Source organism: Tenrec ecaudatus, chromosome 1 (genome assembly GCF_050624435.1).
Source record: "Tenrec ecaudatus isolate mTenEca1 chromosome 1, mTenEca1.hap1, whole genome shotgun sequence".
Lineage (NCBI taxonomy): Eukaryota > Metazoa > Chordata > Mammalia > Afrosoricida > Tenrecidae > Tenrec > Tenrec ecaudatus.
The window spans coordinates 149,118,004-149,137,191 of NC_134530.1; the positions used below are offsets into that span (position 1 = coordinate 149,118,004).

The 19,188-nt window shown below is 53.3% G+C and overlaps 1 protein-coding gene and 1 pseudogene across 1 annotated transcript; one reads left to right on the forward strand and one right to left on the reverse strand.

The window, feature by feature from the left end:
• Window positions 1–732: 732 nt before the first annotated feature.
• OLFML3 (olfactomedin like 3) lies at window positions 733–3,607 on the forward strand. Its single transcript, XM_075559619.1, has 3 exons — window positions 733–1,095; window positions 1,817–2,102; window positions 2,419–3,607. The coding sequence occupies exons 1-3, from the start codon at window positions 982–984 to the stop codon at window positions 3,237–3,239; spliced, it is 1,221 nt and encodes a 406-aa protein (XP_075415734.1). The 5' UTR covers window positions 733–981; the 3' UTR covers window positions 3,240–3,607.
• A 14,446-nt stretch (window positions 3,608–18,053) lies between these two features.
• On the reverse strand, window positions 18,054–18,764 carry LOC142437001 (zinc finger protein SNAI1 pseudogene; annotated as a pseudogene).
• Window positions 18,765–19,188: the final 424 nt, after the last annotated feature.

Sequence of the window (19,188 nt, forward strand, 5' to 3'; positions counted from 1 at the left end):
GCGACACACATATTTTTGATGTTTCCTTCCAGAAAATGAATGTAAATTCAGTGTCAGCTTGCGGAGCACGGTTGTTTCGGGGAGCACATGTACCCATGAGCTTTCAGGCAAAGGAAAGCTTTCATGGACCGGCTCAGTGGTCATTCTCATTCCAGAGAAGCACAAGTCAATCAGATAATTTGGGGGGGGGGGGAAGAGGGGGTACTGTTGTTTTCATTGTTATGTTCTCTTAAGAAGTTAGGCCACCCCCTAAAGTAACTGAATAGTCTGTGGGATATATCTGGGTTTTAGTCAATTGGCATGCTGAGAATGTACTTGACCTGCTTTGTGGAAAATTTTCCACATGGGGTGAAATTTAAGCCTAGTTTCCCTAAGAGTCAAGTCATGACACTGTGTGCTTAGCACAAGGTGGCGCCAGTGAGCTGTAGAAATTAGAGCAACTTGACCACTCTGGCCTTTTTACCCTCCTCTACTTTGTCCTTACACCTCATCTGTCCCTTTTTCAGCATCTACTGAACCAGGCAGAAAGAGGAATCCGCTCCATTACTGCGGGCAAAGGAGAGATTATTGTAGGCTGTCATTTGCTTAAGAAGTCAGTGCTGGAAGCACTCCTAGAACAGGACTAGTTGGCTGCGTTTTCTCTGGGGGCCTATCTGCCTCTGCCTCCCAGAAGCCACCACCTTTCCCTGGGTGGCTGCCCAGAGGCCTCTGCCCGAGGGTTTCCCATCTCCCCTCTTGGGCAGCCTGCGGCCTCCGTGGGAGGTGGTTCAGGCTTCTGGCTCCTCTGCAGCGAGACCATCTGTATTTGATCAATCCAGGCGGAAAGGAGGGGGTGGGGGCTGTAAGGAGACTGAAAGCATTCCAGAGTAGTGAGAAAGATCCAGAGAGAAGGCACCGCCCCCCACCCCGCCTCCAAAGCCAACCCCGGGTCCAGAGCGGAAGAGCCAGACAGACTACACTCGCCCCCCTTGCTGGGCTGCCATGGGGCCCAGCACCCCTTTCCTCCTCTGGCTCCTGTTGTCGTGGTGGGGACCCCTTGGAGGACAGCAGCACCACCTTGTGGAGTACATGGAACGCCGACTGGCTGCCTTAGAGGTGAGCAACTCTGGTTTTTCCCTGGTCCAGCGTGTGTGTGTGTGTGTGTGTGGGGGGGGGGGGGTCCACATCTGGTGACTGAGCCAGTTTGTCAGAGGTCTGCAGATGACAAGGTAAGGTCTTCAAAGAACTGTCAGGTCATTCCATTCTTTTAAGAAGACGACATTCAAGAGGGCAAGCCCTCCTCTGGCCCCATACAAGGCAGTGCTGAAGCAACTTGCCGTGGTCTTTTATACCTGGGATTCGCTGGGGTAAGGAGAACAGGGAGAGGTCAAGTTAGGGGGAAGCGTGTCAGGAGAGCAGTCTACAAGTTGGAGGTTCCCGGAATTCGCAGCTTCCCGCCGTCTGAAGTTGGAGGCTTGCGGCATCTTAATTCCCAAGAGGAGACAGCGACCCCCTTCTTACCTGCATGCACCAGGATCTCCCTAGAGGCGGAGCTAATTTGGTGGCCCTGTCTACAGCGAGTGCAGGCTGGAGGACCAGGAGTAGGGGCGGAAGCCCAGGTGAGTGTGAACAGGGCTTTCTGCACAGTTAGCATCGCTGAACATCTGGTTTCCTTTCCGGAGGAGAGAGAAAGGGGATGTTGGACCCTGGCACAGGGGGTGTGCTTTTACCTGTTCCTGACTCCCATCCCCTGGGTTGCACCTCCCTCTGCCTTGAGTTGTAACCCCTCTGCTCTTCCTCCTGCTACCCCGCTTCCACCTCCCCCGCGGTTCCTTAGGAACGGCTGGCCCAGTGCCAGGACCAGAGCAGTCGCCATGCGGCTGAGCTGCGAGACTTCAAGAACAAGATGCTGCCGCTGCTGGAGGTGGCTGAGAAGGAGCGGGAGGCGCTCCGGACGGAGGCGGACTCCATCTCCGGGAGAGTGGACCGTCTGGAGCGGGAGGTAGACTATCTGGAGACCCAGAACCCAGCTCTGCCCTGCGTAGAGGTTGAGGAGAAGGTGACTGGAGGGCCTGCGGCCAAAGGCAAGGGCAGACGGAATGAGAAGTACGATATGCTGACAGGTAAGCAAGTGATCTAAAAGGCAGGCCCTTCATGCGCTCAGGACCCGGGTTCTTCCCTGGTTCTTGGCCTTTCTTTCTTTGCCCCAAGCCATTGTGGTTCTGTCTTCGGGAATCTGTTTTGGGAAGACCTCTGTGATGGCAGGCCCATTACAGGAGAGTTTCTGGGGACCCGGGCTCCCTTGATGGCCTGCGTCTTTCCCTGGCCTCCCATGGGCAAGTGCCTACTGTTGACCCTATAGCCCACCCTAGGGGTTCTTGCTGTATAGACCTCAGTCCTCACCTGCCTCTCCTTTTCTTGTGCTCCCCTCCTCACCAGACTGCAGCTACACCATCTCCCAGGTGAGGTCAATGAAGATCCTGCGGCGTTTTGGTGGCTCCGCCGGACTGTGGACCAAGGATCCCCTGGGGCCAGCAGAGAAGATCTACGTGTTAGACGGGACGCAGAACGACACGGCCATTGTCTTCCCAAGGCTGCGTGACTTTTCCCTTTCCATGGCGGTCCGGAAAGCTGCCCGAGTCCGGGTGCCCTACCCCTGGGTAGGCACAGGGCAGCTGGTCTATGGGGGGTTTCTCTATTATGCCCGGAGGCCGCCTGGAGGGCCTGGAGGCGGGGGAGAATCGGAGAACACCTTGCAGCTCATCAAATTCCACCTGGCAAACCGAACCGTGGTGGACAGTTCCGTGTTCCCAGCAGAAGCATTGATCCCCCCGTATGGGCTGACGGTGGACACGTACATTGACCTGGCAGCTGATGAAGAAGGCCTTTGGGCTGTCTATGCCACCCAGGAGGATGACCGGCACTTGTGTCTGGCCAAGTTAGACCCACAGACGCTGGACACCGAGCAGCAGTGGGACACCCCGTGCCCCAGAGAGAATGCCGAGGCCGCCTTTGTCATCTGTGGGACCCTGTACGTCGTCTATAACACCCGCCCTGCCAGCCGGGCCCGCATCCAGTGCTCCTTCGATGCCAGTGGCACCCTGTCCCCCGAGCGAGCAGCACTGCCCTACTTCCCCCGCCGGTACGGCGCCCACGCCAGCCTCCGCTACAATCCCCGAGAGCGCCAGCTCTATGCCTGGGATGATGGCTACCAGATTGTCTACAAGCTGGAGATGAGGAAGAAGGAGGAGGAAGTTTAAGGCGCTATCTCGGAGGTTTTTTGCCTCTGTCGTACGTTTGTCGGTGGTGGTCGTGTCCTGGTCCTCATTCTCCAAACGTGGGCAAGTTAGGGTTCAAATCCCTTCTGGTTGGCCAGCAGAAGCCCCACCTCCTGCCCGGCATCAACATGTTTTCAGTCCAGCCAGAGAGAACCCAGGGCAGGGGAGGGGGTAGCAACCCCAGCAAGCAGAAAACAGAATGTCACTTGCCCTGGGTGCGCCTTGGGGAGGAGGGAAAGAGAAGGCAGCTTTCAACTCCTTGTGGTCTCCCTTCCTAGCTCCTCAAGAAGAGGCCTTCTCTGGGCGGCTTTGTATCGAAACATTTGGTATTAAAAAGAAACCCCATGCTCTTCCTGTGTGTGTCTCGGGTAGCCAGCCCTGGGATCAAGTTTCTTGCCACAGGCCCCTTCTCCCTGTCCTCCCTCCCCATTCCCACTCCTTGGGCCACACTAAAGGTCTGGCTGGGCCCCTGTTGCCCAGGGAGGATTGGGCCATCTGGGTTAGAGACCGTGCTGTGAGGACCCTGGGGAAGGCCTCCCCCACACCCACTGCTATCCACAGCTGCTTCCCAGAACCGCCAGTGGCATGGCGCCCCTGGCCTGAGAGACAGGGCCCCAGGAGCGGAGCTTCCAGTGGCAACGCCCAGAGGTGTTTAGACCAGATGGTGAATTCTGTGGACGCCAGAGCCTGGAGTGTGTGAACTTAGGGGCCTGCCCCCCTGAAGCAAGCGGGCTGTCTCTGGCCCTAAACCCCCACTTCCACCTCTGGCACCGCACTTGTCCCAGGCTGCTTGCACAATTGTTCTTGGTTGGAGCCTTGCTTGCTTGGATTTTCCTGCTGCCACAGCGTCTGCGGTTTGGGTGGGGAGGAGGGGCAGCCCGAGATGTTGGTCTGCTCCATCCCCCAGCTTTCTCTTTCTCCAGCCCCCTCCCCCCTCCAGTCCCCTTTAGGCCCAGACCTGGCTGCTGCCTGCCCCAGGGGTCCAGAAACTTAACCCTTTCTGGCCTTGGATCCTCACCTCTCACCTGAAGGTGGCAGAAGGCGTTTTGAGGAAGGGAGAGAAGGCCAGACGGGGAGGGCCCTGCTCTGGGGCTCCCATCTCTAGCAAGCCCTGGGAGCCCTCCCAGCTCTTTACCCTAATTGGGAAGGAGGGACCTGGGGGACACAGCCTACTCTTCCTGGCCCCGGGGCAGAGCGCACCAGTCAGGGCCCCGATCCTCCTTTTGTCTCCTTTTCTTCTGCAGGCAGCCCGCTCCTGACGTAGGCTGGTGAGGCAGGGGGAAAGAAAGGCAGCCGAGCACCTCACAAAGGCACTATTGTGGGGAGCCCGAGGAAGGTGGGGGCTCGCTCCCATTCAATTCTCTCCTAATGTGGGGCTGGCAACAGTAATCACCGCCTGCCAGCCCACGGAGGGCTCTGCCCACGGAACATCTGGCTCCAGCTCGTGCACTAGGGGGCTGTGGGGGAGGGTGTGCTCCTCTGGCTGCCGGCCGCTGAAGGAGAGGGGTCCTGGCGCCAGGACTGGCTGTTCGTGGTTGTATGTGCACGCCCATGAGTAAGGGGCACCTGTCTCCTTCCTGGCGTGGCTGTATGTCTGACCGGGAGTGAATCGAGGGGACATTCGCCTGGTGGAGCACCAAACATGGGGTGGTAGGGGAGGCTTCTGGTGAACCGGAAGGAGAACAGCTCTCACTGGGCAGCCCATGTCGGTGCATCTGTGAGTCCTGTCAAGTCTGCGAGACCTCGTCCTTCCCCTGGCACATGGATTGTAGCATCTTCACCGAGGAAGGGAGAAACAGTCTTTTTTGCCTTTGACTTCACGCTGCTCTGGAAAAGTTCACGCAGACTTTTTGAAAGGGCAGGCATCTCTGGGGCCTTGTGTTTTATGTTTAGCGTTTTCAATTTGGGGCTCCTGTACTTTTGGGCTGGTGCTATTTTGGAAGCGTATTGGAAGGTGAGTGGGACTGTGTGGGCAGGTCCAGCGACACTATCCCAAATGTATCAAATCCAGTGATCTGCTCAGGACACATGACCTCCCGCAGCTGAATACTGCCCTGCACAAACAGCCCTCTCAGGCCCTCCACAGCTCGGCCCTGCACAGAAACAAGCCAGGACCATGGAGGCCCTAACTGGGTGTTCTGCTGCTGCTTTGATTTGAGAACCCACAGGAACATCTACATCTGCCCTCAGCACCTGACGCCTAAAGCAGCCAGCATGGCATGCAGAACCAGGACCGACTGCAGCTGTGGGCGGATCACCAGCCCTGGTGCTCTTTCTCCAGCTCAAGGCAGAGTTGAGAGGGCTCCCCTCACCCTCACTCCCTGGGAGATGAAGTTTCCTAGCTTCCATTTCACCCTGCTCCCACTGTCTTGTCTTCCCTGGTTTGGGCATTAAGGTCAGCAACTCCCCCACCCCAGGAAGCCAACATGTCCTCCTTTTAATCAAGGGACCCAAGCCAATGTCAGAGCTCTGGCTTCTGGGGAGAGGGCTCGCTGAGATGGAAGGGATGAAGTTGTTGGCTCAGCTGTCAGTACTTCCTTGGGGACTGGGACCGGGTTCTGAGCAAAGCTTCCTCCCCCACCTTTCTCTCCTCCCTCCCCCTTCTCTTCTCTCCTCCTGTCCTCCCCCTCTCTTTCCCCCCTCCTACTCTCCCCTCCTCGCCCCCCCCCTTCCCCTCCCATCCATCTCCATGTTCACACTTCTGGATCCTTCTCAGTTTGTCTCTGTGTAAACACCCCTTCCTGAGAGCCCCCATGCACTGCTCCTAGTTTCTCCAACCCAGAGCTGCTGAACCGCCCTGGAATTCATCAGGTCTGCTGTTCGCTCCAGGGCTCAGGTCCTGGAAGCAGGCCCATTGCTGTTGGGTCAGTTCTGACTCCTGGTGACCCCAGGTGTCACAGAGCAGAATTGTGTTCCCTAGGGCTTTTCAAGGCTGCGACCCGCAGACCACCCAGCCTGTCCTGTTGAGTAGAGCCACAGGCTGGGTTTGAACTACCCACCTATGAGTTAGAAATGGAGCACCAACAGTTTATGCCACCCAGGGACCTCTTGGGTACAGGCGGGATTTTCTTAGCACTTCAGCTGAGAGCAGTGCTCTGCTCAAGAGTGCAGGGCATGGTAGAGAGATTCCAGCGCCTGGACCAGGGCATCCGCAGCCATTGCCAGCACGAAGCGAGCAGCTGCACATGGACCACGGAACCAACGGGCCACCCCATGTACAGAGAGTAGTAGGCAGGGGGTCAGCAAGGCAGAAAAGATTTCCATGACTTGAGGGGACTAGGCCCTGGCTTTCAAGGTCTCTTCCAGCTTACAATAGGCAATGCTTCTAATCTGCATAATATTCTGCCACGTGCCAGGTGACTCTCACAAAGGCCTCTGGTAGGGACCCAGCTGTACGTCTCTCAAGGTCCACTCCCTCCTGGTCTGCCTTGGCCACCTAGAAACGGCGATCAAGGTTCCTCAAAGTGGATCCGATGGCTGCAGGGCAGACAGACAGGTGACAGCCAGAGAGGAGAGAGAAGCCACACGGAGTTGGAAAACGTCCTCGTCGCCCACTGCTGCATAGTGTGCTGGGTGCTGCAGGCTTCCTGGCTCAGGGCAAAGCACAGCAATTAATGTTGATAATAACTCTGAGTCATCCAGAGTCCAAATCAGAGGATGTCACTGGGAGCTGGTCACCTCCCCCCCCCCCCCCCATTTGTCAAGTATTTATTGGACACTTGGTGTGTGCCTGCCAGACTGGATGCTGGGGATAAAAAATGGATGAGGCACGGTTCCTGCCCTCAGAAGACTCCCTGGACTTGAGTTTCTTCAAATGGGAAAAAGAGGAAGCTGAGCAGATCGTTCCTAAGTTTCCTCCTGGAGATAGTAATGCTCTGTGTGGTCTGCACACTCTGGCGTGGGTGAAACAAACCCCACACGTGTGGCTCTAACAGGGCACTGTTTCTCACTGTTTCGGAGGCTGGAAGCCTGACTTCAGGCTCTTGTTTTCTCTGTGTCGACTCTGGGTAAGGCCTGCGCTCTCTGCTTCTCTTTCTTACTTCCTTGAGATCTCCTGTGGTATGGCACCTTCCCCAACCAGTGATTTTTTTGCTGCCTTTTTAAATGAGACTGACTTACAACACACCCTAAACTAATACAACCATTCCCAAACAGGGTTATACCCACAGGTACAGGGGTTGAGATTTACAACACATATATTTATTTATTTTTGAGACAAAATTCAACCGAAAACACACAGTAGGACTTGTATTTGCCAATCAAAGATATTAATCCAAGTATATAAATCCTGGTTAACAAATGAGCCAACCGAGGCTTAGAGGGGTCACGGCCACTGACTAGCAGAGCCAGGACACCCAGCCACACGGAGCCATCCCACAGGAACACAAAGGTCTTCATCCTCTCCTGGTGCTCGTTCCACACCACTGCCCTTCTTCCAAAAGCGGCATCAATAGATGGAGAACAGCTGGTGCTCTGGACACCTGCCTGGATTTACAGGTCTGGAACACAAAATCCCGTGGCATTGGGACAACAGTCAGGCGCAGTGGATCAGTAATAAATATCTAGAAGACCAAGTGTCATGGAAATGGCATTGAAGGGTCGGTCTGTAAAAAGTCTACAGCAAACAAAAGGGAAAAAACCCAAATCAATAGTGACAGTTACTTTTGACACTAGTGACAGTTCAGCACATGTGCAACAGCTGAAATACCTTTAAGACAAAACACAGTGGAAGGAAAAGGTAGCAGCATGCCCCAAACTCCCACACCATTGCTGGCAGTGTTCACAGAGTGGGTCAAGGCACAGTAAGAGGTTGGGGAGGGCGGGGTTGGAGGAGAATAAAGCTCTCCCTGCTCTATTCCCTGATGACTGGTGCAGGCTACCTGTCAACCACACCATGGTGAGGAAGGTGACTGTAGGTGGTACCAATGGTTAAGCAGTTGTTGATGATTGGAAAGGTAGGTGGTTCAAACCTATCCAGAGACACCTAGGCAGACAAAGATACATCCTTGAAAACCCCAGGGAACCGTTCTGTTGACAACAAAGGCAGCCATGATTAGAGCAGATGGATCCCATGCAGAGGAAAACATGGGAAATGTCCTCTGATGGAACTGTCTCGCATGGAGAGAGAAGGCAGCAGAGGAGCCAGTGGTACAGGACAGATGTTTTCAGTGTCACATGGAGATGGTCACAGGCATACTGTCCCCCAGATGCCTGGGTATAACCCCTGGTTGAACACCTATCATATACAAGGTGGAGTCCTGGTACCGTATTGGGTTACAAATTGTGCTGTAAACCACAAGGTCCGCAGTTTGAACCCAGCTGCCCCTCTGAGGGAGAGAGATGAGGCTTTGTACTCCCATAAAGAGTTAGTCTTGAAAATCCACAGGGGCAGTTCTTCCCTGTCCTGCAGGGTCACTCACTGTGAGTCAGACAGAATGAACTCCATGGTAGTGAGTGACTTTGGAGGGTTGTCTTTAATCCTATACAAGATGCTCTGCTTGATAGTTTATACACACCAGCACGTCTGTTTCTCAAGCTCACACTAATCAAAGCAAACTAAAACCATATGAAAGTGGATTTGAACTCAGCCTATGTTAAATTCAGAACTCTGTCTCTCTCCACTCCTCCACACAGGTTCCAGATCTGACTGCAGTGCTTATTAGCTATGTGGGCTTGGACCAATTGTATTAACCGCCATTATCCACATGTAACCACAGTACCTCAGCTGCTAACCAACAAAGGTCAGCGATTTGAACCCATGAGACACTTCATAGAAAGATGTGGCCGTCAGCATCCTAAAGATTAGAGCCTTGGACCCCTGTGGGGCAGTTCTACTCTTGACAGCAATGGGAAAGGGTATATGTGCGGGGTGCCAGCCCCCACAATCGAATGGGTCCAAAGGGTGGTTGTGTAATTGAGGGGTAAATTAAAAAGACACCAGGCAAGATAAAGCATGCAAACGCTCACCTCTGGGACTGCCGTGACTTCAAGAGCCAGGTCTATGCAGAGAGCAAATCTATTTCCAACCAAGACTTATACACACTCTAGGGGTGTGCAAGCCCCCCTAGTTACAGGTAACCACAAATGTAATAGGAAGGGGTTGTCCACTAGGCATGCATGTAACAGGGCGAGCTAGGCGCATACACGCAATAGGAAGGGAGGCACTAGGGCATACATGTGACAGGAAGGCATACATGTACCAAGATGGCAGTCGTCCCTGAGTTGGCTTGACCTGAGGAATCTTTGAGCTCTTCTTCAAGAGAGCAATCTTTATCATAAGGGAGTGCGACAGACAATAGGGCCTGCTTGCTTTAGATCAGGGTGCCAAACTGGTGGCCCATGGCTGCATGCAGCCCGAGGTAATTTTTTGTGGCCCATGATGCTCTGAAATAAAATGAAAATAGAAAAAATTGTTATGAAGAAAACAGCGCTTAGGGGAGATCAAGGCAATACCGTACACACAATTCCCTCATTACCTTTACTCCAGTTTGACACCCCTGCCTTAGATGGCTGACAACCTTCAAGCAGTTGATCTCCAAGTGTAAAGTCAGTGACCAAGTGTTTGTAAACAGCACCTTAGATTTGGCATTATTATGGGGGACATTGTGGGCAGTAACTTTTACTTAGGGGAACGTGAGTGGGACTCATCTCCAACCCAGAAATGTGAAGATTCCCTCCACAGGAAACCTGGCCTCCGAGACTTCTTAACAGCAGTTCTCAACCTGTGGGTCGTGACGCCTTTAGGGGAGGGGTCGAACAACCCTTTCACAGGGGTCGTCGTCTACGATCATCAGAAAACACATCTTTCTATTGGTCTTAGGAACCGAACAAGACGCTGCTCCTCTATCTGCCACCAGGCGAGTCCGCCCACACGCAGATCCGCCCACCTACCAGTACCCGGCATGAAGACTGTTACCCATGCTACGCCATGTTTCAAGACAAAATTTCATTTATTTGTAATTAGAAATAAATGTGTCACAATATAGAATTACATAGTTCTGTGATTAATCACTGTGGTTTATGTTCAATTTGTAACAATGAAAATACATCCTGCATATCAGATATTTACATGACGATTCATAACAGTAGCAAAATTACAGTTATGAAGTAGCAACAAACATAATTTTATGTTTGGGTAAGTCACCATGACATGAGGAACTGTATGAAAGGGTCGCGGCATGAGGAAGGTTGAGAACCACATGCCCTAACGTATGAAGGTTGAGAGTTTGCCTACACACTGCCCTAACCACATGCCCTAATGTATGAAGGTTGAGAGTTTGCATACACACACTTCCTGGTTCTGTGTCCCACAGAGCATAGAGGACCTTGCCTGTCTCATGAGGTTGTTGCCAGGATCCAAGAGTGGCTCGCGATGTGAAACAAGGATGACATTCACAATAGTGTTCACAGGACACCCACATTGTATTAGGCACGGGGCTCACTGCTGTGCAAGGACCATTCCTCTAATTCCCCCAGCCATTTGTGAAGCCGGACCTTCACTCCCATTTTACAGAGGAGAAAAACAAAGTGCACAGGTGAGTCGGCCAGGGTAGGAACATCCCGAACACTCGCTGGGAACCAGAAGCTGAACACCAAAGATCTTCCCGTCACCTCCTCATTCTTACCCTCTTCCCACACGGCCTCCTGTAAGGCCAGTATGTGCTAGCTAACCATGGGCACTTGCTAAGCATGAGTCTTTCTCTTTGTATTTTGTAGCTGGAACTTGTTACTGTGGAAGAGCTAGTGTGCTCCTCATTTGGAAGGAGCCTGCTTTCAGCTTTCATCTGGGGCATGTCTTTGTTCATCTGAATCGAAACATACTACCAAGAGCACATGCTACTTGTCAGAAAGAAACATCCCACCCCGAGCTAGATCTGTGCAGGCAGCATCCCCAGAGTTTGAAAGGTTCAGTCTTTCAGGAGAACTTCAATGCATACAAACATTTATTCATTCAACAAGAATTTTGGAGCCTCTTCTAAGATCCGCAGTTCAAACCACCCGCTGCTCCGAGGGAGAAAGAAGGGCTTTCTACTCCCCTAAGGAGTGACAGTCGTGGAAATCCACAGGGCAGTGCTACCCTGTCCGCCAGGTTGCTGTGAGTTGGCACTGACTCGATGGCAGTGAGTTTGGATTTTTTTCTATGAACCAGGCTCTGTGCCTGGCCCATAGAAGACAAACGGACTGTGACATGTGCTGTAATCAGGGTAAGGCACCTGACCCTGGGGGAGTGCGCAGGCAAGTGGAGATGGTCAGGAGAGCCCCCCCCCCCAAAAGAATGACTTCAGAGCGCCCATGCATGACTGGCTGCACTACCGGGCCACTTGCATGTCAGTCCTTTAATCTTCCCAGGACCATCCAATTGGGTAGAATTCAAGCCCCGGGAGAGGAAGCAACAGCACATCATGAACAGAACAGAAGTGTAACCAAGCAGCCAGCTGGGTGTCGTGGGAGCGGCGTGATTTGAACGAGTCTGGGTAGGATGGTTCAGGACAGGCCGAGCACAGGGTCTTGCCGTATTCTAGAGTGAGTCCTCTGGGGCCCTGGTGGCGTTGAACTGTTAGCCACGTGGTCGGCAGTTTGAACCCATCAGGAAATCCTGGGGAGAAAGAGGAGGCTTTCTACGCCTGCCAGGTGTTACGGCTTTAAGAAACCCACAGGTGCAGTGCTAATATGCCCTCTAGGAGTCAGAATCGACTTGACGGTAATGAGGATGAGTGTCCTGGGTCTCTTTCAGGGAGAACCACTGGAGAGAGACAAGGCCATTTGCCCTGCAGTCCAGGGGCCGGAGTGATGCTTTGCTTTGGTGGGGAGCTAAGGGGAAGGGGAGGAGGAATCTTATTCCAGGATCTTTGGGTTGCAAGAGACAGAAATCCACTCATGCTAACGAGCAACAAAACTGAAGCAAAAGAACGAAGACGGGTATTTAAGACTTCAGGGATAGAGTAGAGCACAGGGGGCAGAGGTGTAGTGTGGCTGCCGCAGGGTGGTGGGAACCGAAAATGAGTGCCTGTGAGAACCAGAGCCTGCCTCATCCTCTCCCTCTGCAGTCAGGCTCGCGCTGCCTGTGGGGAGCAGGCCACAAGATGCCTCCATTCACATCCTCAGATCCAGCCTCTGTTCTGCAATTCTAAGTGCCCAGGAGAGAGAACTGGGTGTGTCCACTGCAGGCCACACAGCCACGACAGCGTGGGGGAGGGGCATCCATTCTCAGAGGTGGTGGTGTTCGGCTGACTTGGCATCCCAGGTCCTGCCAGCGTGTTCTGGGGAACCACCCAGCTCTGGGAATCATCAGAATCCAAGTTATGGCAAATGGATGTTTTCTACTTTCGCCCTCTGTGCTTTAAAGTACACTGGCTTCCACATTTCTAATTCTTCCATGGAGTTATTAAATCCATAAATAAAGATTCGGTCTTTACAACTCTGCCTTGTTGAGCAGAAGGTGGGGGGCAGGCAGAGGAGAGTGTATCAAGGCTGAAAGCTCGGGGAGCCAGAGGCAGTGACACCCGGCTCCGGAGCATCAGGGTCAGAGGGGCTCTCTGGCAGACACGGAGGCTGCTGCGTGCCCTGCGCCGCTGCTGGAGCAAAAGCCACTGGCTTCAACCTCCTCCAGTGCAGGAGGCAGATCCATAGACATGTGGAGTTTGCTTCTCATTTCCTGCTTATCGACTAGCAAATCCCTCCTCTTCCCTCTGTTGTTGCCAGTCCTGAGTCCTGATGGAGGTGGGGGGGGATATATATATATTTCCAAGGGTGTGGTAGTTACATAATCTGGTGTCAACTTGAGACTACTATTAAGAGTGAATGGGGTGGAGGTTAGCCTGTCAATCAGGTCACAGCTTGATGACCCCATTTGGAGGTGCAAAGGAGATAAATAGCTCACTGGATATCAGATCTACCTTCTCTGCTTGACAATCCTGTTGACAAGCCACGTGAAGGAGCTACATGAAGGAGCCAGAGCCCTGGAGCTGGAGAAGGCACGTGGAAACCCCCACCAGCGCTGAGATGCTTCCACTGCCACTGGATCCACAAGACTTTCCACCCACTGGCCTGTGATCTTCCTGCCTTCGGTGTCATTGCATGTGTTGCGTGAGCCTGAAGAGGAATTTATAGACTTGTATCAGACATATGGGCTAATATCAGACTTATGTACTTGATCTAGACTGGGATGGGATGTTTTCTCAATATAGAAGTGCTCTTCTTTATAAAGTTCTTTCTTATACACATGAGTGTCTAGGAATTTGTTTCTCTAGTCAACCCGGACTAACACAAGTAGTATATCAAATATGCAAATAATCTATTAACCATCATATATTGCTTAGCCATCTAGGAGAAGCTTTAAAAATGTAAGCTAGAAACACTTCAGGATAATTAAGTGCGTACAAGAAGACATAGGGGACATTCTCGTTGGACCACTGCATTTTAAATGGCGAGAGGAGTAATCTCATTTAAGCCCATACTCAGCATTCATTGGGAAGCCTATAAATTACAGGCAAGTGATCAGGCATAAGTGGTGATTTATGCTCGGTAGGCTTTTAATGAGGGCACGTGAGGCAGCAAGCACTGACTGGTTCGTGGCCTGGAAAGGAGCAGGCTGGTTTACACTCTTCTGAGGGCAGCAGAGGAGAAGGATGGGCCAGGCAGCCAGGGCTGAAGCTGTAGTGCCTTTCTGCCTGCCTGCATGTTGCTCACGGTCTTCTCATCTGGTTGATGGTCACGGTACCACCATTCCCTTCCCCAGTGTGCCGTGATGACGAAGGGAGATCATGTATGTGAAGATGTTTCCTAAATTGTCAAGCTTCCCACCTGGGTGCTATCAGTCCTTTTTCAGTGGTCAGCTGGAGGGCTGCTATGTGTGCTGGCTTTGGGGCAGCCAGGGAATGGGCCAGAGGCCTGTCCATCAGGGAGGAACAAAAGGATGCTCAGTAACCGCAAAGGCCTGCTTAGGGCAGCCTACCAGTTTCGCTACCAGGTCAGAATCAATGGTCATGTTTTTGTGGGTTCTGTTTATTTACCTATTCAAATACAACCTGCAGCTATCCTGGACTCCAAAGGGGCTGTGGAGTCTGCCTCAGGCGGGCCACTCTGGAGTACTGGACCTCTGGGACTGGTCACTGGCAGGGAGGGAACAAGAAGCCAAGAAGTGGTGTTCAGGCTGCAGAGTCAAGAGGTCACAACAATGCAGTGCAAGATACAGAGCTAAAGTCATGAAGCAGAAAGACGACCACCAACAGAGAGAGACCCCCATAGTTAGGGACCCCCCTCCACAGAGAGCCGGGCCATCTGAATGGAGCCGTGTGAGAGGAAGAATCTGTGGGAACATTTTAGTGTCAAAGCCAATGGGGACAGATGGGTGCTGAATGAAGATGGGATGAACATTGATTGACTCTATACTGCATGCTTTGTCTCGATTCAAGGAGCCCTGATGGTTCAGGGGGTTAAGAGTTGGGCTGCTAGCCAAAAGTTCAGCTGTTCAATCCCACCAGCTGCTTCCAGGGAGAAAGATGAGACTTTGTGCTCCTGGGAAGATCGATAGACTCGGGAGACCTTCGAGGGCAGTGCCGCTCTGCCCCCCAGGGTCACCAGGACTGGGAACCAGCTGGATGGCAGTGAGCCCTGGCGGCGTGGCATGGTGGTGAAGTGTTCTGATACTAACAGAAGGCACGATGGTGTGAACGCCCCGGCTGCTCCATGTGGCCGTCGGCTCCTGTGCCGAGTACAGCCTTGAGCACTGCATGGGCAGTTCGCCTCTGTCCTCGGCTCTCTCTGAGTCGGAATCGAGCCCACAGCAGCAGGTTAGGTGCAAATTCACCACAGTGAGTGAGGCAGCCCGGGACGTGGTGGGAGGAGCGTCCCGGGCTGTTGAGTTGATTCTAGCTCATGGCTAGACCTTGCGCATCGGAATAGATCTGTGCTTCAGGGGCTGCTCAGCGGCTGATTTACTAGAGGCCCGCAGATCCCCAAGTCTTTCCTCTGAGGGTGTAGACAGCTCACATGCAGTCAGCTGCTAACTGAAACTTTGCAGGTTTGCATTTGCCCAGGGCCCTCATCAGAAAGACCTGGTGATCACATCATGATCGTGTCACAGGGGATGTGGCGGCGGCTGTGGAAGCCCAGGGAACAACTTCCTGCCCTTGCCTCGCCTGGATTGGAGGGTGGGCCCATATCCAGAGGTTCCTTAGCTCGTTCCCACCCCTCCTGCCACCTCTGCCATGACCACTCAGCTGGGCTACCTCAATGAGCTCCCAAGTGGCCTCTGGGCTCCAGCGCATTGTGCATTGTCCTGCTTGTCCTTGTTAGATGCCATTCTTGGTTTATGGGCCTGTCTCCCTAGAACAGACTATGAACCTGCCCCGTGGGAACCGGGACTATAACTTCCTCCTTATGGCCATGAATGCTGGAGGGAGAGGCTTGAGGAAAGAGGAAGTTTGAAGAGTTGTTTGAGGAGAGGAAATGACAAGAAGGTACCAAGGGAGGCAGGAGGGCCCCTCACTGCCCACTTGGGGGCCCTGTCCTTCTGAGAAAGCTCTCCCAAGGCCACAGAAATGAGAGCTCCGAGACTACAGACTTCCCAGGCTGGAACACTCCTCTACAGGCAGGAAACGGGCTCAGCTTTGTTTGCATCGGCAGCTCTCTTTGCAAGTCCTCTGGGAACAAGGCTGGGATGACAAGCTGCGTCCCCAGAGACCGTCGTTGTTAGGTGCTGTCGCATCCGCTCCACTTCCCCGCAGTTCTCTGCACAACCTCCTGGTTGCATCCGCTGCAGCGACACATGGTGGCAGTTGCGAGGCCATGTAGGCTCAGGCAGTATTTCCACCACTAGGGTCACGAAGAGTTGGAACCAACTCAACAGCATCTGACAAGTAGGCATCTCAGCGTGAAACACGGCCTCACACGGACTGCTCCGTGTGCCCTATTGAAGCCAGCGGGGCGCTCCATCATGTAGAGGGTCTTCCTTTTTATGTTGACCTTCAACTTTACCAAGTGTCATGCCCTCCAGGGCCCGGGCCTTCCTGATAACATGCCCAAAGTCCGTGACACAAGGCTCACCACTCTTGCTTCTAAGGAGTATGCTGTCTGTACTTATTCCAAGTTCACCCACAAGTTCACCCTGATCTCCAGCTGACCCCTGTCTCCTGCCACTCCAAAGAAGTCACACTGAGCCCTTTCCTCCTTCCAGCTGTGCACTCATGCTATCCTCCAAGCTGAACCCACTGACACATGAGGGAGAGCCTGGCTTTGTGGGGACGCATCAGGCTGCTAACCCCAAGGCTAGCAGTTCAAAACCACCAGCTGCTCCTCAGAAGAAAGATGAAGCTTTGTCCTCCTGTCAAGATTTACCGTATATACTTGAGTATAAGCCCACCCGAATATCTGTGGAGGCACCTAGTTTTACCATACCAACTGCATTAAAAATGTGCTAAAAAACTTGGCGTATCCTGGAGTATATATGGTACAGTCTCAGAAAGCCACAGGAGCCGTGTACCCTGTCCTATGGGGTTGCTATGAGTTGGAATCCACTCAAGGGCAGTGAATTCGGGTTTTTGGTTTGGGAGGGTCTGTGCCGCTTGATTGGAGGAGGAGGTCTCTGATCCCCTCAAGGAACCTAAAACTTGGAGTGGTTTCCGTGGAAATCCTTTGTCATGAGATCTACTGTAATGCAGTCCATCTCCGTGGTGAGACTGGCTGCATGCAGCCAAGCTACTGAAAGGAAATTTTCCTGAGGTTCAGCCTGTTTTCTTTTTTTTTTTTTAAATGTTTTATTAGGGGCTCATACAACTCTTATCACAGTCCATACATATACATACATCAATTGTATAAAGCACATCTGTACATTCTTTGCCCTAATCATTTTCTTTTCTTTCTTTTTTTCCCCCTAGCCTGTTTTCTTTTTTTTTCTAATAGATAAATTAACCGCTTTATTGAATATCAATAAACTGTACATATTACTATACAAAATGTTTCCTTAGTACAAAACGTTGCTTGCAATATAAATACCAGTGTACCTTAAAAAAAATGTAAACATCTTCCTTCCAGGTCCACCTGTTGAGCCACCAAAATAGTGCTGGGAGACCCGCTAGGTCAGGTCAAAGCACCCTACTTGGGGCTTCAGCAAGTGGCGGCAATTACTCACAGTCCCTTTTGAGAAGTTGTTCAACTGCTTGTGAAAACAGGTGCCACCGTGACACAGGAGGCTGAAATAGCTGCCCAGGCCTGGGGCAATGGGGTCTCGACCCGCTTGTGTCCTGTGACCAGCCCACAGGCCCCACGGACACGCCAGGGGTTGGGCTATTGCATGGTTAGAGCCACACCTCACAGAGAGGTGGCCTGAGTAAGGGGGGAGAGTGGGGGCCTCTGGGTGGGGGTGGGTGAGTCCTAGTCTGGTTGGCTCTTTGTCTTCTAACTAAAAGCACCTACATCCAAACAGCTTTGGACATACACACCCACCCTCTAGGGCAGGCCATGGTCTGGGGAATGCTCTGGAACTGGGGCTGCACCCACTTGCCTGTGGTCTGCCCACCGCTGGGAAAGTCTGCAGAAAGGCCTCTTTCAGAGCCCACCAGCCTCTCAGAGCTGTGAAGACCACCGGACAAGGGCCCTTGTCAGGGCGGGGCCAGCACAGCACAGCCAGAATGGGCCACTCATAAGGGAATTCAGTGGCCCTGAAGGGTCCTTCCCGCTGGAGTGAGGGAAGTGTGAGGGGGGTCCCTAGGGCCCCCGGGGGCCCCTGGAGCAGCCCGACTCTTTGTGCTTGTGGAGCAGGGACATGCGGGAGAAGGTGCGAGAGCAGCTCCCACACTAGTACTTCTTGACGGCCGAGTGGGTCTGCAGGTGCGCGCGTAGGTTGGAGCGGTCCACGAAGGCACGGCTGCAGTGGGGGCAGGAGAAGGGCTTCTCACCGGTGTGGGTCCGCACGTGGCCCTGTAGCAGCCAGGGCCTGGAGAAGGCCTTCCCGCAGATGTCGCAGATGCAGGGCAGAGTGTGGCTTCGTATGTGCATCTTGAGGGCGCCCAGGCTGACATACTCTTTGTCGCAGTACTTGCAGTTGAAGGCCTTCCGAGACTGGGGGTCCTTGGCCACGGTGAGCACGGCTAGCTGTTTGGGCACCTGGCCCAAGCCCGTGAAGGCAGCAAAGGCTTCGGCCTCCAGGGAAGAGGCTGAGGCAGAAGAGAAGGACGAGGGAGCCGGCGAAGGCGGGCTGGGGGGCTGGGAACCTTTCCCACTGTCCTCGTCTGATAGGGAGCTCAGCTCGGTGGCCTTTGGGCCTTCCTGGGGTGGCAGGGAGGCCCAGCCGCTGGGCTGGACTTGGGGTACCAGGAGCGAGTCCCAGATGAGTGTGGGCAGTGAGGCCCTGGGGTTGAGGACCTCGGGCGGCAGGATTGCGGCCAGCAGGTGGGCCTGGTCGTAGGGCTGCTGAATGGCGAACTCTAAGGACGAATCGTGCAGCTCGCTGTAGTTGGGTCTCCGGCGAGAGCAAGCGGGCTTCCGGACAAGAAAAGAACGCAGCATGGTGGTCCAGCAAGGCGAGTGGGTCGTCGAGTCTCTCCCCCTAGCCTGTTTTCAATCAATGTGGATGCTATGGAAAAACTCGCTTGCTTTTTCCCGGGTCTGGCTTCGATGTCTGGTTTGTCATTTGACCTCCAGTTCTTTGGACTTGAGTCAGTGGCCTGCTGTATTGTCTGCCGATCCTGAGAGTCACCACCAGTTTCCCCTCTTACTTGTTGACCATGGATTCATTTGCTTCCACACCCAGAAGCCAGCTACCTGACCTGCTGATCTTGGGTTCATCTGCCCCGCAGCTGCATGAGTCAGGAGAAGCCTTCAGCCTGACACCTGACCTGTGAATTTGGAACTTGTCCTCCTCTACAACTGTGTGAACCATTTCTCTGACATGAGCACACACACACACACACACACACACACACACACACAC